Source organism: Podarcis cretensis (genome assembly GCF_951804945.1).
Source record: "Podarcis cretensis genome assembly, chromosome: 3".
NCBI classification, from domain to species: domain Eukaryota; kingdom Metazoa; phylum Chordata; class Lepidosauria; order Squamata; family Lacertidae; genus Podarcis; species Podarcis cretensis.
In genome coordinates, this window is record NC_137172.1 from 73872372 (window position 1) to 73890877 (window position 18506).

Genomic DNA, 18506 nt, shown 5'->3' on the forward strand with positions numbered 1-18506 from the left:
TCCGTTGCGCCAGAAGTGGTTTAGTCATGCTAGCCACATGACCCAGAAAGCTGTGTGTGGACAAACGCTGGCTCCCTTGGCCTGAAGCGAGATGAGCACCGCACCCCATAGTTGCCTTTGACTGGGGTCCTTTATCTTTTTACCTTAGGAGAAATATATATGTAAATAGCCAAAAACTGCAAAAAAATTAGCAGGGGCAATTAGAATAAGATCTGTTATTTGATTATTGATGTAAACCTCCATAATGTAATTTTATATAGTTAAGTTTTTACCTCTATTTCAGTACATTGTATTTTATTTTATTGCTATGGATAGTGGCTGATGCAAATAAAGATTATTATGATATGTATATAGCCTGGAAACATACATTCTCCATTGTCTAGTGAACTTATGAACAATCTCAGTTGGATTCTGTGTAGACAAGTCTTGGGGTGATATATCAGGAGCAATTCTCAAATGCAGGCAAAGCCTATACTATTCAGATAAACAATTTAGGAGAGATAAGATGAGGACCTATTTAAAATACCCATAATCTGTCAGATACTAGAGCAGGGTACAGATCAAATTATATACAGTGTGTGCACAAAAACACAATAAAACCTGCCATAGACAAATAAAAAGGCAGTCAAAATCAGAGCAATCATATTTACGCAATGACTACCTTAAAACCTTTTTAAATGTGTGGGCAAATAGATACATTGGTATTACCACAGGTGCCCCACCACACCCATTCTGCATTTGTAAGAACTTGGTAATTTAGTGTGGCAGCACCTACACCTTGGGAGTCCCTGCCTATTGAAATAAAGCAGGCACCACCATACTCTTTTTGGCATCTGCAAAAAACATTCCTGTTTAAACAAACATACCCAGATGCTTAGAAAGTTCAGCTAATCTGCTTCAGTATTTTAACTTCTGTATGTTTTAAAGTAGGGTTGTATTTTTCTTTTCTTGATTTTACTATTTTAATCCTTTTGCAAACCACTTTTTACAATCAGTGTATAAATTTTATGAAATTAAATAAACAAATACATCTTGATCTGGCAAGAAAATAATAGCCATGTTGCTTCTAGTCAGACTTTTAAGGGGAGGGTGTTCCACAGATGAGGTGCGACTGCAAATAAGTTTCTCTCTTGTGTTACTATGGTGAAACACAGCAAGAGCCACCTCAGAAGATCTTAAGACATAGCTGGGGTAGCAGAGAGAGAGGCCATCCTTTTGGTATTTCGGCCCAATGACATTTAGGGCTTCACAGATAAACACCAGCACCTTAAATTTATTTATCAAACAAACAGGCAGCCAATAAAACTAGAGGCTATATATGTTATGCAGAAATGAAACTTTTTTAAAAAATAGAAAACATACATCCGAGTGTATAATTAATGGATGACAGAATTAAAGAACTAGCAGTAAATGTAACTCTTCAATAATAAATTATCACCATTCATAATAAGCAGCAATCCTACCCATGTTCATTTGAAAGAGCCCATTGAACTCAGTTTGAGTTGCATCTGAGCAAATATGTCTAGAAGTGGGTCACAGTGTAAATGTCACAGGCCTGAATCACACAACATGCTAAGCCAAATTTAGTGGTCACTTGGCTCCCTTGGTCTTTTTTGCTGCTTTGCTACACTGAGCTAAGCCAAGAAACACCGGCAACAGATTAATGAATCCTACACACACTTAACTGAGAACACAGTAGGACTTGCATCCAGGTAAACATATTACATTATCTTTTAGTTTCTCATATTATACTAAATTTAAGGTTTGGTAACCAGGCTGCTTGCAAGAGGCAAAGGCACAGCGCTGAGGAGTTGAAGTACCTCTGCTTCAATGTGGCATAACAAAGAGACCATGTTTCATCAAACAAGCAATATTTAGCTCCTTCCACAGAATCCCCGCGACGGGGTGAGCTCCCGTTGCTCAGTCCCTGCTCCTGCCAACCTAGCGGTTCGAAAGCACATCAAGTGCAAGTAGATAAATAGGTACCACTCCAGCGGGAAGGTAAACGGCGTTTCCGTGCTCTGCTCTGGTTCGCCAGAAGCGACTTAGTCATGCTTGCCACATGACCTGGAAGCTGTACGTTGGCTCCCTTGGCCAATAAAGCGAGATGAGCGCCACAACCCCAGAGTCGGTCACAACTGGACCTAATGCTCAGGGGTCCCTTTACCTTTTTTACAGACAGGACAGCCTCACCCTACAATTTGGGTAAAATTATGAGGTGTTTCATTTCTTTGAACAAAATAGGCACCTCAGTTTACTAACATAGTTGCAGATTCCACTTGCAGAGTCTAAGTGTGGAATGATTCTGTTCAGTACAGTGGTACCTCGGGATGCAAATGGGATCCGTTCCGGAGCCCCATTCGCATCCTGAATGGAACGCAAGATGCGACAGCGCGTCTGCGCAAGTTGCACGTGACGTCATTTTGAGCGTCTGCGCATGCGGCGAAACCCAGAAGTAACGCACTCTGTTACTTCTGGGTTTCCACGGAGCGCAACTCGAACGCACTCAACCCAAAGTGCATTCAACTGGAGGTATGACTGTATTTCAGCTAGCCACAACTTCTCCCAGAATCCTTCATTCCCTTCCTACAGCAATCAGCACTCCATACCCTTTAAGATTGCTCAGCCATCACTGGGCAGTTGTAGGGGTCTGCTCTGAGGTTTTTGCCCTCTCAACAGTGTTGCTTCATTATTCTATGGTCCAAACAGCATGGACCTTTTCAGTCTGTTCCTATGCATGTTTATTCAGAAAAATCCCATCCAGTTCATTAGGAGTCACTCCTGTCTAAATCATGGGCTACTATACTAGGCACATCTTAGGGGAGTGGTGAAACATTAGTGGCCCTCTAGGTGTCACTGGAATTCAGCTCCCATCATTCATCACCTATCACTGGCAAGGGTTGATGGGACCTCCAAGAAGATCTGGAGAGCCAAGGTTTACCCACTCCTGGTCCAGGGAGCAAGCCCTAGAGAGCACAGTGGGGCTTGTGATCCATAGGATTAGGGTGTAAACTGGGCTCAGAAGGTTTAAGCTGGATCACCACCAGTGGCATTCCCCGCTTCCCAACGCAGCACTTACAGCTTCCCAGGCATCAGTCAAGCAGTGGGAGAGAAGGGCAGGCGCTGCGGGGGTTACTTACAGCTCTAGTCTCGTACAGCACCAGCTTCTGCACAGAGCTGATGATCGGAGCCGCCACAGGCATGGTGACAGCAGGGGAGAGGGCCGCACTCAGTCAGTGGCGAACCCCTTCTCGGGCGCCCCTTCCTTCTTTTGAGGGAAGCTCTGCTCCCAGAACCCCCGAGGTTACCGAGTGGGGATAGAGGAGTCCATGAACCCCGAACTCTTTCCCCCTCTCGCTCCACTGAAACAGCAAGAACCTCCCACCATCCCCCTCGCTAAGGAATAACAGGTAGAAGGAACGGGGGCTCTCCAAAACACCAGGAAGGAACCCGTCCCGCCTACATCCTGCGCAGTCGCAGGAGAGTGACAGTCGAAGGCTGCGCAAGTTCACGTGACTGCCTCTGCCGCCGCCATTTTACGTTCGGGAACAAAGCCCGTTCTGCCAGGACTGCATATATAGTGGTTCTCGGTGGAAGGGCGCCGTTTGTGGGCCGTGTGTGTTATTGATGGTTGCAGTGCTAAGCACACTCTGTTAGGAGTGTTCCGTAGTCACAACTTCCAGAGGGTGAGCCGTGTTGGCACCTTTAAGACCAGCAGGTTATTTGTTGTCTCCAAAGGACAGGTGTGCCTGGCCCCTGTCACAAGAGCCTCACAATTATGGCACCAGCTTTCGCGGACCGGAGTCTTCCTCAGATACTTGAAGTATTATCCTCGGCTCAGAGGTCTGGGCATGTGAGGGGATTTGCTGTTCACCGAGAACCCTCCATACCTCTGATGGTGTGGAGGCCACAAAAGCTGGTGGCATAATAAACGCGCGAGGCTTTTAGGTCTCGCGCTTCTTTGTTCCCTAGGGAGCATGTCCCGTTGAACTCACACATTCAACGAGGTGCGGATTTCGCTTCGCGTAGCTGCAGCCTGATCTTAAAACAGAGAGAGTCTCGTGGCACCTTAAAGACTAATAAATTTATTAGGACGTAAGGTTTCGCGGATTCAACCCGCTTCGTCAGATGCCGGTCGTACTCATGCGTACTTGGGAGTTAGCACCGCGGAGTTCAGCGCCACTTACTCCTAACTGAGAGCATGTAGGCGAACCCCGTTAAGGGCCGACACGATCAGAAAAGGCTCCGATTTTTCCCCCCAACGGCTCTCAATTCCGCTACAGAGAAACCGTTAATGTCGAAACTCTCGACGGCGACTCCAACTGCCGCTCACCCAGCCGCCGAACCCTTGGCAGCTGAGCGTGGCCGTTGGTCCTCTGAGAAGAGACCGGTTAGTGGTGCCCTTTTATAAACTACTCGGCCTCGTGCCCTCATCGCGCTCGTTGATTGGGCGAAGGGAGCGGGGCGGTTCCAAGAGAACGGCGAGGCTGGTCGCGGTCGCCAAGGTTACGGAGAAACAGTAATCTCGGCGGATCAGTGGTAGCCTATCGCGCGCCGCTTCAGTGTGGGCTGCCACCATAAAGAAGCAGAGGGACACAGTTTGGTCACGTCACGCAGTAAGTGCTCTTCATATCGTTTCATCCGGTGCTGGCCGAAGCCAGACTCTCTCCTGCCGCTGTGTAGTCGGGGTTTCTTAACAATACCACATGATTTCTTTTTCATAGATGCTACTACATTTCTTATACTGTACCGACTTTCTGCCTGTGCACTCAAGGTTCACAGTTTTGAAAACAATCTAAATTTACAGTTTAAACCTAACATTCTGTATCATAAAGAATGGTTTCTGGACTGGGAAACCTAACTACGCTCTTGGATTTTGCCAAAGGGTATTGTGATATAGGGCTTGTCAGTAAATCGGTTTATCTTGTAAGTAATAGTGATATTGATAATGAATACATTTTTCTCCTAATGTAGGCTTAATGATGACATCTCAACAGGAGGAGCAACCTTATCCCTTTGTAGATATATATGATGAAGACGAAGCTGACAGAGTCTTTCTTACATCTAAGCCCACCTGTTTCGCCATCCTTGGGAAACCCGTAAGAATTTCCAGTTTGATTAAACTGGCATTTTGAACAATATAACTTGATGCACAATCCTATACATGTTTATTCAGAAGTAAACCCCAGTGTGTCCAATGGGAGTGTACCTATAGGAAGTATAGTACACTTACCTGGAATTCACTGGCGGAGGAAGAGGAGTGCGGGGGGAGCACACTGCCCCCGGCAGCGCAACCCCATGGCTGCCCCCCCCCCTGCAGGCAGCGTACCACGCCCCCGGGATGAGTTCCAGCCCCACCTCCGCCTGCTCTCTTCTCCCCCGTGCCGGAGCATGAAGCTCTGTCACTGCTGGAATTAAGCCCCATTGAACTTAGTGGGATGAATGGAGTGCATTAAAGCCTTTCTCTCCATATTGCTCAGTAACAGTTGTAAGCCTTAATTGACTTAAGTTATAATAACATTAAAATCTGCCTAGACATTTTCCATAGCAAGTGCAGGCTCTTCAGCTCAGGAGTCCTGAAGAGATCACAGTAGACATGCCAATCCTCTCTGTACAAGTTTAGTGAAAAAGAAACCTACCAATGGTTTTTACTTCATGCTTGCACCTAAAGTTTGCAGATAGTTGGCAGATACCATCTCTTTTATGGAACAGATTGGAAATGGCCTCTGCAGGATGACTTGCCCACACCACTGTTGTAATATGTAGCATAAATGACATATCTTATTGTGCTTTGGTATTCTTTGCAGTGTTTCTGTGGTAGCCCTAACTTGCCATCAGAAATAGTTTGGGTTTCTCAAAAATAAGTCATGCTGGACCAATCTGATTTCTTTTTTTGATGGAATTACAAACTTGGTAGATCAGGAAAAGACTGTGGACATAGTGTAGCTTGATTTCAGTAAGGCTTTTGACAAAGTCCCTCATGATATTCTTGTGAGGATGCTGGTAAAATGTGCGCTGAACGAGGTAACTATTAGGTGGATTTGTAGCTGGTTGACTTTCCAAACCCAAAGAGTACTCATTAATGGTTCCTTATCATCCTGGAAAAAACTGACAAGTGAGGTGTCACAGGGTTCTGTCCTGGGCCCATTCTTGTTCAACATCTTTATAAAGGACTTGGATGAAGGAATTGAGGGGATTCTCATCAGATTTGCAGATGACACCAAACTGGGAGGGGTAGCTAATGCCACAGAAAACAAAATCAGAATTAACAGATTGGAGAACTGGGCACAAGCTAACAAAATGAATTTCAATAGGGACAAATGTAAGGTTCTGCACTTAGGCAGGAAGAACCAGATGCACAAATATAGGATGGGGGACACCTGGTTTACCAGCAGTACATGTGAAAAGGATCATGTGAAAAAGCTGACACTTTTCTAGGTCTTGCGTAACATGAGTCAACAGTGTGATGCAGCAGCAGAAAAAAAGCTAAAAAAATTCCTTCCAGTAGCACCTTAAAGACCAACTAAGTTAGTTCTTGGTATGAGCTTTTGTGTGCATGCACACTTCTTCAGATACACTGAAACAGAAGTCACCAGACCCTTCTATATAGTGAGAAGGTGGGGAGGGGTATTACTCAGAAGGGTGGTGGGATTGGGTGATTGGCAGATAGCTGTGATGAGCCTGTTGATGACTCTTAACAACTGCAATAGGTCTTACAGGAAAAAGCAAGGGGTGAGAAGGTGAAAAATGGCTTTGTCATGTATAATGAGATAAGAATCCAATGTCTTTGTTCAGACCAGGTCTCTCCATGGTTTTAAGTTTGGTAATAAGTTGCAATTCAGCAGCTTCTCTTTCCAGTCTATTTCTATTCCAGTCTATTACCCAATCCCACCACCCTTCTGAGTAATACCCCTCCCCACCTTCTCACTATATAGAAGGGTCTGGTGACTTCTGTTTCAGTGTATCTGAAGAAGTGTGCATGCACACGAAAGCTCATACCAAGAACTAACTTAGTTGGTCTTTAAGGTGCTACTGGAAGGAATTTTTTTATTTTGTTTTGACTATGGCAGACCAACACGGCTACGTATCTGTAACCAGAAAAAAAGCTGACACTTTTCTAGGCTTTATCAACAGAAGTATAGTGTCCGGTTCAAGGGAAGTAATAGTACCACTCTATTCTGCCTTGGTCAGACCACACCTGGAACACGGTGTCCAATTCTGAGCACCAATTCTGAGCACCAATTCTGAGCACCAATTCTGAGCAGCTTGTTGACAAGCTGAAACATGTGCAGAGGAGAGCAACCAAAATGATCAAGGGTCTTGAAACTAACCCTTAAGAGAAATGCTTGAAGGAGCTGCGTATGTTTAGCCTGGAAAAGAGGAGACTGAGAGGAGATATAATAGCCATCTTCAAATATCTTAAGGATTGTCACATGGAGGAGGGAGCATGCTTGTTTTCTCCTGCTCTGGAGGGCAGGATTTGAGGCAATGGCTTCAAGTTACAAGAAAGGAGATTATGACTAAACATTCAGAAAAACTTTCTGACAGTAAGATCTATTCAGCAGTGGAACAGACTCACGAGAAGTGGTGGAGTCTCCTTCCTTGAAGGTTTTTAAGCAGAGGCTGGATAGCCATCTGCCATGGATGCTTTAGCTGAGATTCCTGCATTGCAGGTGGTTGAACTAGATGACCCTTGGGTCCCTTCCAACTCGAAGAGTCTATGAAGGGTGACATGATGTGCTTTGTTGCACACTATGGTGAAAATATGGAGAAGCCACTACCTAGAGGTGATTCCATGTAATTAAAGTAATACATGGCTGATCTTTAGTTCCAAGTAAGATTGTTGAGCATCACAGTCTCATCTGAAACCATTGATTGTAAAAGTACTAATTTCTATTTATTTATTTTTAATAATATTTATTAAAAATTTTCCAGAATAAAAAGGAAAGATAGCAAGAAAGAAAGAAAAAACAAATATGATTTACACTTGGTTTCAGTGGCATCTTTCCCGGACTTCCCCCCCCCTCCCCCTCTTGTATTCCATTTCCCTTAAATTGATTCCACAGATTCTTACCCCAAATTTTAAAACCTTATTTGTAATTTTAAATAACCCATTTATTCCAAATTAATTTATCTTATTTATCTTAATGAACCATTTCTCCTTATATTTTATATAATTCCCTAAGATCGACCCCATTTCCCTTCCACGAATTCCCCTATTTTCAAACAACAAACATGAAAAAAGAAAAGAAAGAAATAATATATAATTTTACAGCCTTTGGATTCCAAATCTCCCCCCCCCCCATTCCCCGGTTCCAATCCCCAAAGTTCATCCATTGTCTACTGCCAGCCTGGTGTATCCACGTCTATATCTCAACTCCACTTTGCCGTCTTTTGATAGCTTTTAATTTCAGAAAGTCCAATCTCAAATAAACTCTCAGAAAAAGTCATTGTTCTTCCATCCAGACCTCTATGTTTAAGAGTCTAACTTAAATTCTATTTCTTGGTCCTTTTAAAGTCTGGATGTTCCAAATACTCCGGCTTCAAATTTGGTCCAGCTCTTATTCCTCAGGTTGCTTTTTCCTGTTCTGCTGCAGAAACCTTCTAATTCAGAAACTTCTTGTTCTCCACAGAGGCTTTTGTTATTCAGGAACATAACTTGCGTCAAGTCCCTTCCTTTCTTCAATAGATAAATCCATTGTCTCCTTTAGTATAGAAACCTCTGTAGACAAAATAATGCTTCGTTTTTGCAGCTTTCCCAAGAAATAACAGATCCTGCTCAAATTCATAGTATTTTTCCACTTGCTGCTACTGTTGCAATGTCCCAGCCTCCCTCTAGAGGGAATATGGTAACTTAATTTCTTTCAAAATCAGACCCAAAAGTCAAATAACTTGTTGCCTTTATTTCCAATAATTTATGTCCAAATTGTAACAAATCTAACCAGCAAAGCCATCGTAACAAAGTTCTCTTTTATTTTCCTACTTTGACAGCTACTTTGACAGCTGTCAAAGTTTCTGTGTCTCTTCACCAGTCTCTCATAGCGGATCGTTCCCGGTTCCCGGGGGGGTTGCATTTTAGTTCCCACAAATCAGTCTTCTCCTCCAGCACAATTATTGTAATTTCCCTTCGTGAAGTTAAAATTTTTTTTCAGGTAAACAAGTTTATCTCTCAATCTTAGTTGTCAAATCCTTGCGTTGAGCCATCTACAACGGGGGGGGGGGCGGACTTCCTTTTTGCACTCCCCCCGCTCGCTCCAAATTCAAAGATCAAATTTCCCTTTTAAGTCCAATCAATTTACTCACGGGTTGTTCCTTTTAGTCCAAATCCGAAATTTTCAAAGAAGAAGTCGTTGCTCTCCGCCGAATGGCATGCGGCTTCGCTGGGCAGGGGAAGCATTGGACTCACAGCACCACACCCCCCGTCACCCGCTCCGCAGCCTTTAAAAAGGCTCCTTCGCGGGTCGGGGGGGCGCAAACGGTGCCCGCCGAGTCACCAAGTCCATGGGCATCTCCGCCCATGGTTTTTGAGGGTCCCCGCATCGCCGGCACGGCAGGACCCGACCCCTACCCAGCCGACTCCCTCCGGAGCTCGGAGGGAGTCCGCCATTCGGTGATGGCGCCGACCCGGAAGTCTAAAAGTACTAATTTCTAAATGAGTATATTTATATTCTCAGCCATGAATCTTGAGAATGCACCCATTTCAGTGAGATTTATTTTTGAATCTCACTGATAAGATCAGGCTGACTGGAGCTCCAGTCCTTCCAAGCCCTTTACGACTGACTAAATTAGCTTCTTTAAAAGTTTATAATGAATATGTCATTGTGAAGCTTGGTGTTGAGATATCTGAAAGCTAAATATATTGGATGTGATTCAGCAAGTCCAGCATTGTGCACTGCTAAAATGTTTGTGTCTGTTTTGAGTAGGGCTGGATCTGGACACAACAAAGAACTTTTTCAGTTAAACGTGTTGCAACATTTATGAGAAATCGGGTTAGCAAAAACAGAACTCCACAGCACCATCTGCTGTCACAGTGTTAGAATGTATAAAGAACGAATATAAAACGCTTTTTCTTTGGCAATGTAGCTGAGTCCTAGATTTCTCTCGAAAGTCTCTTCACTGAGTTTCAGGGTGCAATTAGTCAAAACAGATCTAGAAGGTAAAGCGGCAGTTGTACATTTGATGCACTTACTTCTATATAATAGGCACAATCCAGGAAAAGTTAAGGAACCCACCATGCTTATTAAAAACCAGAGCCACCATGTTTTTTTAGCCCCTGCAGCCCTGAGCCTGGCTCCTTGTTACAGCTGCTCTTCAATGGGCACTCATGCAACAAATACTGTACTGATTTCCTGACTGGTAGTTTGCCCCTCCCCCATTCTTTTGGTGGGCTGTCCCCCTTCAACTCTTGTTCAGTTACTTTGGTTTTCCAGGACTAGCAAGTTTAAAATGTCAAATATGTTTTTGCTGTGAAAGTTAGCAAGGAACAGAAGGTACAGTTTTAAGTTTAGTATAAAAATGGAAGCTATGGAATATATTCTATCAGATACAGGGATGAAAAATATGATTTCTGGCCTGCACATTTCAAATCCATAAATGCAGGTCTATAATAAAAATTAGGCTTTTAGTCTTTGTCTTTCCATTATATTATGTTACATTTGAAGCACTGCAGGGATTATTCTAGTTTTAAACAATACTTCTTATGTTTATTTATCTTCTTTTTCAGAGTGTTGGGAAGAAAACATTAGCTAAAAAATTAGCCCAGATCTGGAAATGCACACTCATAGATGGTAAATATAAGCAACATTATGTTAGACAATATGTTACTTATTGGATTTTTTGAATGATTTCTGAAATTACATGTGTCAGTCAGATTAATGAAGCAATATGCATCTTTCCCATTGTTTTCAGATGTTAAGAACTTTAATAGTAAAAGGAAAATAATAATAATAGTAAAATAATTTTTAAAAATGCTGCCTTCATGCTCTGCTTGCCAGCTTTTATAAGAGTGTTAGAAACAAAATGTGTTAAATGGGTATTTAGTCTGGTTCAGCAAAGTTCATTTATTCTTATGGTCTTGTTTGTTCAGAGCTATAGGAGTGTCCTTCATTTATTGTATGCAGTGTACACTTTTTAACCCCCCTTTTACATTTTGGTCACTGGCAAATTTTACTTCAGTTATATAGCACTTCAGTTTTCCTTCAGTTATATAGAAGCCAAATAAGGGATAGTCAGACTGGTTCACATATATTTTTTTAGATATTAAGTTTCAGGATCATATTTAAAAAGGTGAACCTGATATTGGTCTGGAAATGTTAGAAGAAAACTTTGAAATACTGAAAAAGATAATACGTACAAGATAAAACCTTATTTACATTTTTTTTAGGAGGCTTAGATAGGAAACAATATCCTTTCAGCCTCACCTAAAGTGCAGGTCACAATCTAGAGCTGCATGTTGTAGCCCCAACTTCTGCCCCCCCCCCTCCCGTTCAGCACGTCACCCTCCATCTAGTCGCACACCTTTCCCCTCTTGCTAGGTGAAACAAGGACAATCTCATTTTACCTTCAGCGAGCAGAGAAAGATTGGTGGCTGAATTGAATCAGGAGGCATAGCTACCACAGTAACATCTTTTATGGCTGTGAAGTGATTTAAAGGGGATACAGGTTCTCTCTGAGGTTCAAACTGAAAACCTCATTGCCACTTCAGCTACCTGTTCTTTTTCTTCTTTCAATTTTAAGTTCTTCCGCAAGTTCATTCTGCCCCTCAGAAACAAACCATAGTTCCCCAGGTGATCTGATTTCCTCAGGAGCTGTTACTTTGCTTAAATTTGCAAGAATGAACACAGCAGGGCAGTGATTGAATTCTCACTTGCTTGCTTGGGACTGATCTGGCATCAGCAGGATTCTGAGTAAAAAGCTGAGAAGGCAACAGAGGTTTACCTGTTTGTTTCAGAAATAAGTGCTTCTCTGAAATTCTACCCTTGGTGAAAAATTACAGTGATTTCCAAAGAATAAAATATATTTGCAAGACTAGACTCTCTCAACTTTTAAACCACACTATAAGTTTTCATTCAATCTGCGAGTAACTTATTTTAACTTAGTTCTTTGTAATTAACTGTTCGTTTACAAATCTTGGTCTTCTTGGATTTCATTACTTAGAAAAACATGGGAGCCCTCTGGTGGATAAAACCACATTTCATGATGCAGGATATCTATAATCAGAATATTTCACCTTTTTAAAACTAATTGGCAGCTTGCATAGCTACTTTGAAGATCAGAGAACAGGAGGGGAAGAAAAAGTGCTTTCCCCTGTCTTCTGCTACTGTTTCCTTGATATAAATGCTGTTTTCTGAAGCCAGCATTGGCAGAGGGTGCCTTTTAACTTTGAAAATCCCTAATAAGGCAATGCTTTTATTAGGCCAATGAAAACATCACAAAACTCTTAATCAGATTGGGGATTAAGTGGCTATGTTTAGATTCTAGTAAATCTACAGCATGAAGATAAATTAGTTATTGTCCTTCTATTTATGCAACTGTGAATTCATGCAGTCTGCTTTGCTTTTTCTTTATTCTTTTTAAAATAATAATTGGTATTTGCATTAAAAAAATTGATTCAGCCAACAGTTTAAACCTTTTAAAAAACACATACCAAAATTCTCCTAAACCATGACAAAAATGCAAATTAAAATTAGAAATAAAAAATCCTAAACCTTACAAAGGTTGAAGATTTAGACAACAGCTCAATATACCTATACTGTTCCCCTCTCCAAAGGTCTTCTGTACAGGTTATTTTTAATTATCACACAGCACATAGATAAACTATGGGATTCATCAAGTTGCTTTAGAAGGGACTTCCGGAGGCGGCGCGAACGGTAATGGCGGCCCCTTTACCTCTGTGAAGGGGAAGCTCCGCGGAAACTGGGTCATCCGCTACGGCGAAGCGGAGACCCACATCGGAAACCCACAGGCAGCAAGAGCCTGTGGTCCTGAGACTCGGCGGGCGCCTGAAGCGGCCCCCAAAACGCAGAAGGAACCCCGTAAGGAGCTCCAGAACGTGGAGGGGGTAGCGGCGCTGTGAGTCGTTTCGCAATCTGCGGAGTGAAGCCGCGTTGCTGCTGCCGGTGAGCGCTGACCTCTTTTCCTGGAAAATTTTGATTGGAAAGGTTACAAACCGTGAGTAAAGAAGGACTTTAACAAATCTGACTAAATTACTGAATTTGGCTGAAAGCGGAGTGATGAAAAACAGGAAGTCCGTCTTCCGCTGTTACTGAATCTCAAAGCAAAGAGCTGGAGGAGTGGAGGCGTAAAAGAATTTCTTGCCTAACTGATCTCAGCACCCACTGAACTTTTTTCTAAACAAAGTAAGGACTTAAAATATTGGATTCTCTGCCTTGCATTTGTATGGTGATACCGTTCTTCTATTGGAACTACAATTTGAACGAGAAACCCAGGCGCTGGATCTGCCTGAGTAATTTGAGCTGTCAGTTTGCAGATCTGGATACTGTGTATTGGAACTTGCAATAATCTGAGGGGGTTTGGACTTGTTACTTTGAAACATCATTTGAAACACCAGTATGCACTGCCTGAAACAATGTGATTGTTAATACCAACTCTGCTTAAAACCTGCTATTGTAGGTTCTTGGACATTAAATTTGATTTTAGTAAAATTACCAGAACTGAATTCTTCCCTTAAGACATTTCAAGCTCCCCCTAGAGGATTTGGGATTTACAGCAGTGACATTATTTTACTTTCTTTTTCCCGACCTCCTGTTTGACTGTTTTCTCTGGGCTGTTGCTTTCTCATGGGAACAACTCAGCCTGACCTTGACTCTTAGATAACTTTGGAATGAGTGGCACAAGAAGGAGGGGAAGAACTAGACAAGCAACTTTAACAACTTTAACCTCAGTCTCGCAGACACGTAGATCATCTGTACCTACTTTGCCTTCAGAGGAAGAAGCTGCTTCTCTGCTACGGGTAGGAGAGGGAGAAACTGAGCAATTACAATTGGAAGATATGGCCTCAGGAGCAACTGCTTCTATTTTAGAGAAAATTTATGAAAAATTGGAATCCCTGGATAAGAAAGTGGAATCTTTGGACAAGAAAGCTGATGAACAAACAGCTAAAATCGACCAAAATACAGAATGTTTAAATAGATTAACTGGACAAGTATCCCAGAACGCACAGGCAATTGGGCAGTTGACGGAGGCCACAGTAGAAAATCGGAAACTGGCTGAGGACACTAGCCAAAAACTAGAAAATTTAGAACAGGAGGTAAGACCACTCTGCAAACAAGTAGGGGAACATCAGACTTATTTATCTAGGATAGAACTGCGGAACCGGGAGAGTAACTTAAGGATAAGGTCGATACCAGAAGTGGAAGAAGGCAATCTAGCTGAGTTTTTGACTAAAGAATTCTCCAAGTTTTGGAACCTAGAGGAAAAGGACTTTAAGATCGTCTCAGCTTTCAGACTTGGAAGACTAGTAAAGAAAGAGAAGCCCAGAGACTGTTTGATAACACTGAGATCAAAGGAGGAAAGGGATAAGATTTTGGGCCTACACTACGGAAAGTCACTGGACATTTTGGATAAAAGAATTGAAATTTACAAAGATATTCCTAAACAACTGTTGGACCTTAGATCTGACTATTTGGAACTGGTCAGACTGCTTAGGGGCAACTCAATTATCTTTAGGTGGGAATTTCCCCAAGGATTATCCTTTACTTTCAGAGGGAAGAAGGTGAAAATTAGAACATTGGAAGATAGAGACAAATTCTTGACTGCATACGGAGAGGACCTCCAAAAAGGAATTGAACTACCCTTTGGGCCTGGAGCACCGGCGGTACCGGCACCCTCGGAACCTGAAGATCCAACGAATAAGATACCACCCCGGGAAGAATAACCAGACTATTTCAGGATGTCTCTGCAACTTTTGAGCTGGAATATAAACGGCTGCAACATCCCGGAAAAAAGGAGGAAAATATTTCACATATTAAAAAAAGAACAATTGGACATTATTTGCCTGCAAGAAACACATGTGACTAGGCTCCACAGAAAAGTGTTAATAAATAAAAGACTTGGCCAGGAATTTATATCTTCGGATAGAGTAAAGAAGAGAGGTGTGGTGATATATGCAAAAGAGAGCCTGTCACCCAAATTCTTATTTAAAGACGAACATGGAAGAATTTTGGCAATTGAGATACAATATCAAGGAGAGAAGCTTTTGATATTAGGAATCTATGCACCAAATGAGGGGAAATCGGAATTTTATAAGAAGTTGCACGAGACCATGCTGGATTATCTGGATTACAACAACATCATTATGATGAGAGATATGAACGGGGTCGTATCAACTAACATGGATAAGTCACAAAGCCAAAATGTTACAAAAGACGGCAGACTACCAAAGACTTTTTTTGAAATGACAGACAATATAGATTTGATTGATATCTGGAGGACAAAGAACCCCTTGGGAAGAGAAGGAACATTTTTCTCTGAAGCCCAACTGACTTGGACAAGAATCGACCAAATATGGATATCTAGAGGTCTGGCACCGAAGGCCAGAAAGGTGGAAATCTGCCCAAAGACCTGCTCCGACCACAATGCGATTAAGATGGACATGACACTATTACCAACCGGCTCCTTTAGATGGAAGATGAATGACAATCTGTTTAGAGATCAGGAGATTTCTAAGAAGGCCCAAAAAGTTTTAAAGGATTATTTTGAGATAAATATGACCACTACGGTGGAAAAAAGAATCATCTGGGATGCAAGTAAGGCCGTGATGAGGGGGTTCTTGATACAACAAAATGCTGTAAAGAAAAGGTCACAAAATGAGAGGAAAGACAAAATCTTGGAGAAAATTAAAGAATTAGAGAAGAAGTTAAGATCAAATCCGAAGTCACAGCCGATTCTGAGAGAAATTAAACTTCATCAAGCACAATATTCTAAATTGATAAACCAGGAAATAGAGTGGAAGATTAAATTAATGAAACAAAAAACTTTTGAATCGGCGAATAAATGTGGAAAACTGCTAGCTTGGCAGTTGAAGAAGAGACAAAAGCTAAACACAGTCACAAATTTAGAGATTGAAGGAAGAAATATTCAGAACCCGGTGGATATTAGAAAGTGTTTCCAGAGATACTTTAAAAAGTTGTATACCCAAGGGCCGCAAAATGAGATTGGGATTAAACAATTTTTGGAAAAAAACGGTCTACCAAAATTGTCACAAGGAAATAGATCAATCCTGAACTGCAAAATAACACGACAAGAGATTGAACAAGCCATTCAGAACTTGAAATTGGGCAAATCTCCAGGGCCAGATGGGCTGACCTCCAAGTACTATAAGACACTAAAAGACTATTTGATACAACCACTGATGGAGGTCAGCAATGAAAGTATGGAGGGGAAGAGGGCGCCAGAATCGTGGAAGGAAGCCTTCATCACATTGATACCAAAAACGGAAGCTGAAAAGACACAACTTAAGAACTATCGTCCCATCTCTCTTTTAAATGTGGATTACAAAATATTTGCAGACATTTTGGCAACTAGATTTTAAAAAGTTCTAAATGAAGTAATTCACAAGGACCAGGCGGGCTTTCTCCCAGGTAGACATTTGTTTGCCAATACAAGGAACATTACTGACATTCTAGAACTTTTGCAAACAGACATAAACACAAAAGCAGTGTTAATTTTTATTGATGCGGAGAAGGCCTTTGACAACATCTCCTGGAAATTTATGAAGGGAAATCTAAAAGAAATGGGAGTGGGACGGGGGTTTGAGAATGGGATTGATGCAATATATTCAGAACAAAAGGCTAAACTGATAGTTAACAATGTGGTTACAGAAGAGTTTAAAATCGAAAAAGGAACACGACAAGGCTGCCCTATTTCCCCATTGTTATTTATTTCGGTTCTGGAGGTGTTGCTGAATATGATCAGAGGGGACCGGTGGGTGGAAGGAATTCAGGTCGGAGCCAAACAATATAAACTCAAAGCTTTTGCAGATGACCTAGTTCTGACCCTGCAGGAGCCAGAATCTAGTACGAAAAGAGTATTACAATTGATTCATGACTTTGGTCGGGTGGCGGGATTTAAATTAAACAAACAGAAAACTAACTTGACGGATGCAGAGTCGGAACGGTTTCAGAGAGAGACAGAATTAAATGTGGTTAAAAAAGTAAAGTACCTAGGGGTAAATATAACAGCAAAAAATCTGAGTCTGTTCAAGGATAATTATGAAAAATGTTGGTCAGAAATTAAGAGAGACTTAGATAGTTGGACAAAATTGAAACTTTATTTGTTAGGCCGAATTGCTGCCATTAAGATGAATGTATTGCCAAAAATGTTGTTTTTGTTCCAAACACTACAGATTGTAGACAAGACGGAGTGCTTCCGGAAGTGGCAGAGAGATATCTCTAAGTTTGTCTGGCAGGGCAAAAAGCCCAGAATTAAGTTTAAGATATTAACCGATGCGAAAGAGAGAGGGGGCTTTGCCCTGCCGGACTTAAAGTTGTACTATGAGGCCGCAGCTTTCTGCTGGCTAAAAGATTGGCTACTTCTCGAGGACACTGACGTATTGGATCTGGAAGGTTTTAATAATGCTTTTGGTTGGCATGCATACTTATGGTATGATAAGGTTAAAATCAATAAGGCCTTCAAAAACCATATTGTCAGGAAAGCAGTGTTTAACGTCTGGACAAAATATAAAGACTTATTGGAAAATAAAACTCCGAGGTGGCTATCGCCTCTGGAAGCTAAGGCCCGAAAAAGACTCAATATGGAGGCCAAATGGCCGAAATATTGGGAAATTCTAGAAAAAGACGGAGACAATTGGAAATTGCAGAGTTTGGAGAAAATGAAGGATAAAGTGCGAGACTGGTTACACTACGCTCAGATTAAGGAAGTTTTTAAAAATGATAAAAAGTTAGGGTTCCAGGTGGAGAAATCGAAATTGGAAACAGAATTGTTAGAACCTAAGACTAAGGTACTTTCAAGAATGTACAACTTGCTGTTAAAATGGAACACACAAAATGAAATGGTTAAATCGGCTTTGATAAAGTGGGCACAGGACATTGGGCACAATATTATGTTTGAGGACTGGGTAAGGTTGTGGACCACTGGGCTGAACTTCACTGCATGTAATGCTTTGAAGGAAAATATAATGAAAATGATATATAGATGGTACATGACCCCAGTTAAACTTGCCAAAATACACCATTTGTCTGATAACAAATGCTGGAAATGTAAAGGAAATGAAGGAACATTTTTTCACCTCTGGTAGATATGCCCTAGAGTGAAAGCCTTCTGGGAAATGATATATAATGAGTTGAAAAAGGTATTTAAGTATACTTTTCCCAAGAAACCGGAAGCCTTTCTCTTGGGTATGGTCGGCCAGATGGTGACAAAAATGGATAGAACTTTTTTCCTGTATGCAACAACAGCAGCAAGGATACTTATTGCCAAGCATTGGAAAACTCAAGATTTACCCACACTGGAAGAATGGCAGATGC

General features: G+C 41.7%; 2 protein-coding genes across 5 annotated transcripts in view; one reads left to right on the top strand and one right to left on the bottom strand.

The window, feature by feature from the left end:
- FIG4 (FIG4 phosphoinositide 5-phosphatase) overlaps nt 1-3428 on the bottom strand; it is a 63512-nt gene extending 60084 nt beyond the window's left edge. The window contains exon 1 of the mRNA XM_079971611.1: nt 3141-3428. Coding sequence (XP_079827737.1) covers nt 3141-3203 — 63 coding nt within the window. The 5' untranslated portion in view covers nt 3204-3428. The remainder of the gene's footprint in view (nt 1-3140) is intronic.
- A 165-nt stretch (nt 3429-3593) lies between these two features.
- The window catches only part of AK9 (adenylate kinase 9), a 68081-nt gene continuing 53168 nt past the window's right edge, over nt 3594-18506 (top strand). For 2 of the 4 annotated variants that reach the window (XM_079971598.1, XM_079971600.1), the window contains exons 1-3: nt 3726-4616; nt 4975-5099; nt 10724-10787. In XM_079971598.1, the coding sequence (XP_079827724.1) occupies nt 4980-5099; nt 10724-10787 (184 nt within the window). In that variant the 5' untranslated portion in view covers nt 3726-4616; nt 4975-4979. Of the gene's footprint in view, nt 3687-3725; nt 4617-4974; nt 5100-10723; nt 10788-18506 lie in introns of those variants that run through there. The other 2 variants (XM_079971599.1, XM_079971601.1) reach the window with 2 other exon arrangements.